Raw genomic sequence first — 9,994 nt, 5'->3', positions numbered from 1 at the left:
TGTATATATATATATATATATGTACATATATATTTTTTTACAAAATGGAATATTGCTTTCATGAAGGTATATGTGTTCCATGACTTTTAGCAATTTTATTCACGAAAGATATTCGAATTTGATATTTTTGAAGATACTGCGTTGTTTTTATTTGGAAACATTCAATTTCCGTGACGATCGTTACATGCAATGAAACATCCTGCACGCATGCCATTTTTTGGAAAAACGACAGTGAATGTTTTAATAAACACTGCTCTTTCACTATATCAATAAAATAACAAGTCAGCAGAAAAAAATTTTAGGCGATACATATTAAATTGCATTCTAGTATTATATTATAGTAAAATAAAAAAATCATTGCACATTCGAGAGTAATTTAGAAATTAACGTAAGAAGCATTAATGCTAATTAATAGTTTTAAGAGAAATTAGTTATAATACGAAAAGAATTATATATGCGTGCTGAGTTTTGATTAATCAGAATGTGTCACTGGAAAGTTACCTGAGTGTCTTGACGCCAATTGGCATGGAATGCGCATCCTCGGCAGTGATATGCGTTTTGAGGAACTGACAAAGATCCCCATGTTCTAGATATTCCATTACGACGCAATACGGTTCCTCGCGATAACAAGCGCCCAAGACTCGTGCGATATTGCGATCTTCTAGAGCAGCCAGAATCCTCACATCTCTTTGGAAATCCAATCTGTGCAGGATCAATTCTTCAATGAGTTATCATTAATGCTATAACTAATCTAATTTGTGAGAATTTTTCAAAATGAAAGAAATCTAATTTTATATTTGATTTTGTGTCAATTATTGCGACGATTATATTAGCATGATTATCGTACTCTTACGTAATTCTAATCGGATCCAATTTTAAAGATAAATCTCAAAATATCATAGGATACAAAATATAATATATATTCTCAAAATATAATATATATATAGTATTTTTAGAAATATGAGAAATACGAAATGTATAAATATAAATAACTACATATATATATATATGTGTGTGTGTGTGTGTGTGTGTGTGTGTGTGTGTGTGTGTGTGTATAATAATAAAACAAATTCATCAAGTAAAGAAAGCCAAAATCGGTCAAATTTTGGATGTTATAAATAACATTATATTCTTTTATTAAATCAATTTATTCCAGATATAATTGCGAGCCAATAACATTCGGTTTCAATACAATCATTCTGAAACGCTAATAATCTCTCATAAATTAAATTAGAAAGAAAGAAAGAAAGAAAGAAAGTAAGAAATTTATTGCGAAAAATATTATCTCATTCAAGATTCGAACCTAAGATCTCTCAACTTTCCGGGAATGTCTTAGAATGTCTTAGCCAGCTCGATCACTGAGGCTTCAAGGTTCGAATCCCGACTGAGATAATATTTTTCGCAATAAATTTCTTACTTTCTTTTTTTCTTTCTTTCTAATTTAATTTAGGAGAAATTATTAACATTTTAGATTGTGTTGAAACCAAATGTTATCGGCTCGCAATTATATCTGGAATAAATTAACTTAATAAAAAAGTATATAATGTATTATTTGTAACAAATTAGTGTCCAAAATTTGATCGATCTTGACTTTCTTTATTACTTGATGTATTCACATATACGTGCTTAAAATTCTTAATACGTTTAAAACAAATATATGTATATATATATATATATATGTGTGTGTGTGTGTGTGTGTGTGTGTGTGTGTGTGTGTATGTGTGTGTGTGTGTGTGTGTGTTTGTGTGTGTATTTAATAACAACATGATATAAAATAACAAGTAAAATAAATGTGATGTCTTTGAACTTTAACAAGAGTCACTGATATCCTAGATAATGACCCTCGTATCGCGTTGCGCGCTTTCTGCATTGTGGTCCCAATGTTCGTACGACGTTAACGGCTGCGGTCGCCATCCAGTTCGTTGGGTCGTGTACTTCCGGATAAGAGAAGCGCTTTTCAGAGTATGAGTACATATGTGCGACGCGCCTTTCCACGCAGCATCGTTACTCCGGTTTTACTTACGATCGGCTTGGTAATGGCACTTTCGCGTGATAGCTTAATGCAACCGTTAACTAAACGACGACGCCTTGCGTATCGATTCGCTGTAAACTAAGAATTCGCTGGTGCGCGCACCTTCGAGTTTGATGTGGGCGAAACATACGGTCCTGTTCTTGGTCACTATATGCAAAATAGCCCGTTTACCGCCACTTCTAAGGTAGGTTAATGACTTTCGCATTAGCCGAAACTTCGTATTCGCGGTTCAATTTCTCCTCTCTTGTGCTGCTGGTATCGGCGGTTACGCTGGAACGTTCCCTATTGTATTGGCGGTGTTCACAGTACCACGAACGTGATGCCGAATTCCCAATTTAATTTCAATTTCGATCTATGACTTTGCAAACATCCTTTGATTTCTCCGACAACAATTTTTAGTACAATGGTACTATGGAATAAATGTAAATTTGCAAAAAAACTATGCAGAGTGCTGTATTATTAACGAATAAATTTTGAAAAATATATAAAAGCATTTAAAATAAAAAATTATCTCGAGATTTAATTATTTTAAAATCACAGTTCTTGAAATAAATAAAATTGAAATTTGCGCGTGGTGAATAGACCTTAGTAGTTTTTTTTATATAGATGAAATTTTATGATTTTGATAATTCGAAGGAATGATATATGCGTCATTTACCTCGAATGGATGCAAATCGAAGCAGTCGAGCCCACGCGTTATTTTTAATAAAGTATCAGCGCGAGTTATACACTGTAATATGCGAGAGCATAGTGTATAAAACATTTCTTATCTACCGTCAGCATGGCCTCCTTTGAACGAGCGGCTGCACACGCAAGCATCCTCTGTTGTACTTTCCTTATTTATCATCGCATGGAAGACTTTTGTGATCCCGTTCAAATCTACGCGCGACGTATGCATTGCGAATTTTCACAGAAGGAATGATTGTTGAATTATCTAAAAATTTAGCTAGATACAGATTTGAAATTAATTTTGTTGGGTTATCAAAATATTTATGCAAAAAACTCAAGCATAAATAACAAAAAGTTTTGACGTTCTAGCAACCGGCTTGAGCGTTCTGTATAATCATGTTGACAATTCAACAAAATTATTTTTAAATCTAGCTAAATTTTTAGTTATAGCAAACCATTTTTTTCTACCGTATTGATATAAGAGAATAAAATATGGTACCACTAAGAAAAAAAAATGTTTCGTTCTATAATAATAAAATAATAAAAATTTTGTTGCAATAACAAAAATTTGGTTGAAATATACCGAACAAAAATTTTAAATTAAAATATACATCAAACAATAATCTTATGAAACTAAATTGTAATAGTTGATATGATAAACAAATATTTTTGTTATTTACAAAGCAGAGAAATTATTTTATAAAAACAACAAACTAAATATTTTAGCTTGAATAAAAAAATCTATTCAAATATATTCAGAGGAGTTAGGAGTAGACAGAGTTATTCGTAGTAAAAATGTAATTAATATTAGGATATAATGAGCGATGAAATTTTTTTGTTGCGGAAAATTCCCTTTATCTCTCAAGACGTGATGCACATATATGTGACAGTGTGGATTTACGGTTCTTCATACATCGCAGTTGCTCACGTTTCAACACGGAGAACAAACTCGTCGATGCAGTCACGACAAGCTATAAGTCATCCGCGCGACAGAAGCTTGTTGCGTGAGTGGATGCTGAGGATCCGTCTAGAATCTTTCGAAGATCTTTCTCGCACAAGATAAAATACGACGAGTCTCGGAGAGACACTATATGTATATCTAGTCGTTTTATACAGAACTGTCGACAGAACTGTCGTGATTTTTGCCTACGAATTATTCCGGCACTTAAAAATCTACTTATTAACTCAAATATTTATGTATCAATGGTATTTTTATAGAGGTTTAAAGAATGAATCGATTATGTGAAAATTGATCCTTCCAGAGATAGCGAATCGATGAGAGAACTTTAAAGTGATTGATGTAATGGTTAACAATAAATTAATCACTTTCGTAAGATGCTTGTGCAATCACTTCGCACACAAGTACGCGATGCACCATGCACCAGGCACTGTTACGGAATTGCAATGTGTAGCGAAACTCCTCGCGCAAGTAGATACACTCATGCACGCTAAATCAGCCAAATTGCTTGCTATTCTCCCTCGCATCTGAGACGTCCGACAGATTGCTCCGCGGACGGAGTCGACGAAATTTCTCTTCAGATCAGAACCAGAGTCTGCAAAGCGCAATAGGTTCCAGGCAATGCGGTATTCAATGGGAAGGACCGTCGATTTTCGTCGATGTTCATTGGTGGGAAGCTTTGTCATCTTCGCTACGAGGTCTCCCGCCCTTCGCCGTTTCGCTGCACACATCGGCTCATAGTGCGCGCCAAAGTCAGCCCGATATCCTATCTCCCGGTCATTGTATGCAAATCCGTTCCATTCGTGGAATCGAACTGGCCTTTTTCTGATGTCTGACGCGATAGCCGCGAGAACGATCGTCCGGGTATATCCGGACATTTCGCCGCCGCGGGGCTTCTTCGGTGGACGTCGCGCCGCGACGCAGGTCGTCGCATGCATTCGACCAGAGAACACGAATGTGGATCGCTCGTTTTTTATTTCCAAATTCGATGTATCATATATTGTTGCCAAGAATGATCTCTCTCGCATAATTTAGCTTATTGTTTTCTTCTTTCGCCATCGCATTTTTGGACGTGCGCGTTACGCTTATTATGCGGATTCCCATTTTCATTTCACGAAAATATTTCCTCTTACATGAATTTCGATAGTGCGGGATAATCGAGCTAAAAACAAGTCTCTTTCAACTAACGCGAACATGGAAAGAACGATTTTGCTGAATGCAGATTTGAAAGTAATTTTGTTAGACTATCAAAATAATTATGCTAAAAACTAAAAAGTGATGCGAAATGCTGCAAAAAATTTTGATATTCTAACAACCAGTTTGAATTTCCAACAAAATTATTTTTATAATCCGACAGAATTATTTTTCAGATCTGTATTCAGCAAAATTTTAGATTTTTCAGTTCTGTATTCAGTAAAATCGTTCTTTGCACGTAATGTCCGAAATAATTTTCCATTTCGAATGTGTTAGATATTACACAGAAAGAACGATTTTGCTGAAGTATCTGAAAATTTAACTAGATACAGATCTGAAAATAATTTTATATCATCAAAATAATTACACCATTAAAAATATTATGATATTTAATGTACTTTTGAATTATATGAGTTGAATTTAATTTCATGGCATTACATTAAATTTAATGTATCTATAATTGAAACGTACGTTTGTGTACATGTATATGAAATTTAATGTATTTTTCATAAAATGTTTGTTTTTTCATGTACTTTCCATATTTTATGTGGTTTTATATGAATGCAAACGTTCATTACATTTAAGCTACTACAACTTAGTTTTCAGTTAAATCATTCATTACTTTTCAGTTTATACATGTGTTTGACCACAAGCTTTCGTTATACGTGTTACTTAAATTCATTACTAAAAATAATTTATTAAAAAATTTATAAGGCGGGAATAATCTTTGATAATAATTTATTCATACAGAACTCGAACAGAACATGTCAGAACTTGTCAAAATGCCCAAAATTATCGGGTCGACAAAAATTATCGGTTTCCGTGGAGTTCGAATATTCTAACCTGTGTGTATAAAAATTATTAATTGTTGAAATTTTGTCTTAAAACATCATATAATAATCAATTTGCTGATCTTCTTGAAACCTTCGATTTTATCTTTTCCGGGAGATAACTTATGATATATTGGTCGAGATTGAATGTTATAAAAATCGTGACTAGATAGCAGATATTGTAGAAATGTGTCTTTATGTGAATGTACAAGATTTTCCGTCGCACACGCGGAGGAAACGGACTAGAGGAAGGCAGAAAGGCATACTTGTTCAATCGAGCGTCACTATAATGAAACAGAATGCAAATTGCGGCTTCCATATGGACTATACTCACTTTTCCTTCTCACTGGCTTCCGGTAGTAAAAACTTGACGGCTACGAGTCGCTTGCCAAGGGTAGTTGTTGTCCCGTATTCCGGAATTCCTTCAGCTTCCGCCACGTATACCTTTATGCATAATTTATTTGAATTGCGTTATGTATATACATAGAAGCTACTCATAATCACGGTAAATTTGACAGAAAATAAGTGAAATTTTGTAATTTGTTGTAATATTGACGAATCTCGGTTGTACGTGATTTTACACAAGCCGATTTTTGCTAACTTTGTTATCGTTTGTTAAAATTTTTTCACACATGTAAATAATAATAACAAGAACATTAATTTTTATTTGGTTTTTCAATTATGCAACCAAGCGGATTGCATTACAAGAATTTTTTGTTCAGTCAAAGATAATAATATACCCTCTAAATCTGAATCAGTGGAATCACTAATTACTCAGTGGCATACTTGGCACTGGACAATAAATGAAGTTCAATTAAAAAAGGAATAATATTTGATCATTATATAACTAAAATATTGATATTTGCACATTAATTTCAATCTTCCAATAACATATTTATGTAATTTATGCATTAAAATAGGTTAATTAGATCACGTAAAAATTAGTTAAGTTAAATATCTCACATTTCATTTACTAGTGGCATACTTTGTTGATTGGTCATTGATATCAATGATTATCCACTGATTTAAATTTAAAGAGTACCAAGAAAAAATTTATACACTTATAAATTTATATACATATAAATTTAATGTACTACTATTAAGAAAAATTATTTTTTTAAATGTATTTCTCTCTGTTTTTAATCTTATATAATTTCTGAAGAAAATATCGATTCTTTTCCGACACAGTAAAATTTAAATAAGTATCAATCAAAAGAAAGTCATACGATTTATTTCGATATAAATCCAAAAACGGTTTTCTCCGAAAAACAAAATTTGATCCTGCCTTTTACAATGATACGATTTAAAAGAATATATTCTTTTCATTAATTGTATTAACTGGAATTTTGGTGGAAAATGAATGACTCGGAATTCTAGTTAAATCTAGAATTCTAGATTTAACCGGAAAATCTAGTAGACTAATCTCAGAATTTTGGATCATTCCTTTTCCACCAGAATTCCAATTAATTCAATCAAATACTTTTTTCTGTGTAATATACGAAAATACATTCAGAGAACTCTTGAAGCTTTAGTAACTGTAGTCTGAAAGTCTAGGACGGAAGTAAAGGATAATCAATCATTGTATGCATCGCGTAACACGACTGTACTCTTCTGTGATTTCCGTGTAAGAGATTTGACGATCTTCCGGCAATCTTGCATGAAGACGATTGATTTCGTAAGTCGACCGGGACTCGAGATCGACGTGTCCGATCTCGTGTATATCCATGGAAAGTCCCGCACGATCGCGTCTACATGCATCCGCATCCACGGAAGTCTGACGCGGCAACTGGCAAACTGTGCGAAACGAACGAGCATTTCGATGATCCTCCTCCTCGGCTGTTGTCATTAACGACACGTTGTCGGTCCCCATAGCGGAAAACAAAAGGGAATTATTAGCCGCTCTAACGCATCCTAAACTGATTATCCTCGACGACCCCCAATGAGGTGCCATTGTGCCGGCGAAGAATAACAAGTCCCGGGTACTTCATTAATCGATGTATTGTTGCGCATCCTGCGCATGTTGAATTACTCGCTGCGCGGCCAACAAACGGATTGATTTCGCGATCGTGTCACTATGCCGGAGAAGTTGCGACATATTACCTAAATTTACGCGATACGAACTTACTTTTTATTCGCGTACAATCGTAATGGTAATGCTGATAAATTAATTGTTATAACGGCGTAATGAATTTTCTTTGTTACATTGAATTCTGTGTCCCTCGAAACGAGAAGAGTATAGACTATGCACCCTAGATAATTTTTAAATCGAATTAGAGAATACAAATAATACACTAAACATAAAAATTATTGCAAAGCCATTATCGTTCGATTCGTTGGTTTATCATATCTAATTGGAAATACAGTGAGTACAAAAATTATTTGTACAGGAGAAATTTTTATTTAAGAAAACCTTATTTTTAGAAAATGAACATTAATTAGCAATTTTGTAGAATAAGACTAATATTCTTTATCGATAAATCTCTGAATTAATCTGAATTAATGCTCACCGATGCAATAAGTTGAAGTGAAACAAATATAGTTTGTTTCACTTCACGTTTATATACATAAAGAACATTGAGTATGTTCTGTGCTAATATGAAGAAAAAGAAAAAGAAAAGAGCTTCGCGTGTTCTCGATCTATAGAAGTCAAATTTCTCAATCATAGGAATATTTTTTGTGCATGTCTGAATAATACAATTTTTCATTTTCGTTTATTTTTAAGATAATAATATACATATATTTTAATTATTACACTTTTTAAGTAAAATCATTTTGAAAATCATACAGTCTATTGTATTCTTTGTTAATAAATTGCTAATTAATATCTATTTTTTTAAAATAAGATCTTTTAAAAAGACATCTCTCTTGAATATTTTTTGCACCTTCTGTATATACTTGATATTTACGGATGTAATAACAACGTTATTACCGTTCCGAAGGCACCTTCGGCAAGTTTGGAGAGCATGCGAAGGCGATGCCGTGGGAAGAGCGGTACGCTGGTCTGCTCCAGACGTCTCTTCAGGGCCGAGAGTACCTCCTGTTGAGTCGGCGACTGTAACACGAAAGCGCAAATGCATTGTGCGGGCTATCCGATGATAATCAACGATCTATGATCACGCTAGTCGCGCTGGGGCGCTTCGTAGATATCGCAGGATCTACGACCGTCATTCGACAAACGGCTTACCCTCTTCGATCCTTGTGTTCACGTGGATTATCGAGTGCACGAAAGAGCACGCGGAACTGTAACACAACTTACAAGTATTTTATGGTCGCGAACTAGGTATCCCATTGTTGATTGGTAAAAGCTGTAGAAAAGCTGTAGACTTGTAGAAATGTGAAAGAATGTTAGATACGATATGTAAGTGTATCTTGTGCTACTTTCATCGAAATATACTTTCTATTGTTGGATCATGAGATATTTTAACGAGATATATGATTTATAAAACATTGCAATAATATTTTCGTAAAGGAGAATGGCATAGAAATCTTGTCAAATTATTTCGTGATTCGAAGGACACAATCCGGTCAATTTTAAATTGTTGCATTCGAAAATTGATACATTCATATAGTGATCAATAATATGCTGTGTACGATCATCTATATTCATTCAGAGATACGTAAGTGATCGTGGAAGTCGTCTGAAACTTGATGTTCTCATAAGTGAGAGTGACATGAAAAGAAATATTGTCGAACACATTGGGTACTCGCCGAGTAATCCCCGTTTTACGGATAACAGTGAATCTGCCGAGAAGGATGATTGGCGTTGCTACGAAGCGTCAAGGCCAGACTCGACGCGACACGGGGTGAAATGTTTTGACTGTTTCGAGTGGTGCTGTCGGGTGTCAATCACGCGCAGACGTCTCGACGTAGACACGGGCACTTTCGGTTCTGGAGCGTCCCGTCCCGAGCATTGTGCCCGGATCAATCTCGATTCACGCCGCGGAAACCGTACGCAAAGCGCGATACCAGATGTGTCTATCCACAGGACACACGCGTATCCCGACGTAGAGAAAGGACTCACTCGACAGTGAAGAAGCTGTTCGCATTCATGACTTCGAGGGAATCGATCGGGGAACAGGGCGGCAAATGCTTATCAAATATTCTCCCTTATATCTTCCGATATGGACGTATAGAATCCCTATACAAAGCAGAATATTATACAGTAAAAAAGATAGACACCTTCAACGAATGATTAATGATCTCTTGCTTTCGTAATATTTGTAATAAAGATTGTTACAATTTTTCAGAGTTCGTTATTTTTATCGAGAAATATGCACGAGATATATTTTGCTTAACTTTACAATTTTTTAT

General features: G+C 34.6%; 1 protein-coding gene across 1 annotated transcript in view; it reads right to left on the bottom strand.

Moving 5' to 3' along the window:
• LOC108687690 (epithelial discoidin domain-containing receptor 1-like) overlaps positions 1–9,994 on the bottom strand; it is a 154,293-nt gene that overhangs the window by 9,772 nt on the left and 134,527 nt on the right. The window contains exons 11-13 of the mRNA XM_018193603.1: positions 8,613–8,735; positions 6,018–6,127; positions 502–702 (exon numbers count right to left, since the gene is read on the bottom strand). Of these exons, the coding sequence (XP_018049092.1) occupies positions 502–702; positions 6,018–6,127; positions 8,613–8,735 (434 nt within the window). The remainder of the gene's footprint in view (positions 1–501; positions 703–6,017; positions 6,128–8,612; positions 8,736–9,994) is intronic.

This window comes from Atta colombica, unplaced genomic scaffold, assembly GCF_001594045.1.
Source record: "Atta colombica isolate Treedump-2 unplaced genomic scaffold, Acol1.0 scaffold210, whole genome shotgun sequence".
Taxonomy (NCBI): domain Eukaryota; kingdom Metazoa; phylum Arthropoda; class Insecta; order Hymenoptera; family Formicidae; genus Atta; species Atta colombica.
The sequence above is the reverse complement of the archived record's forward strand: the minus strand, read 5'-3'. Positions and strand labels throughout refer to the sequence as shown.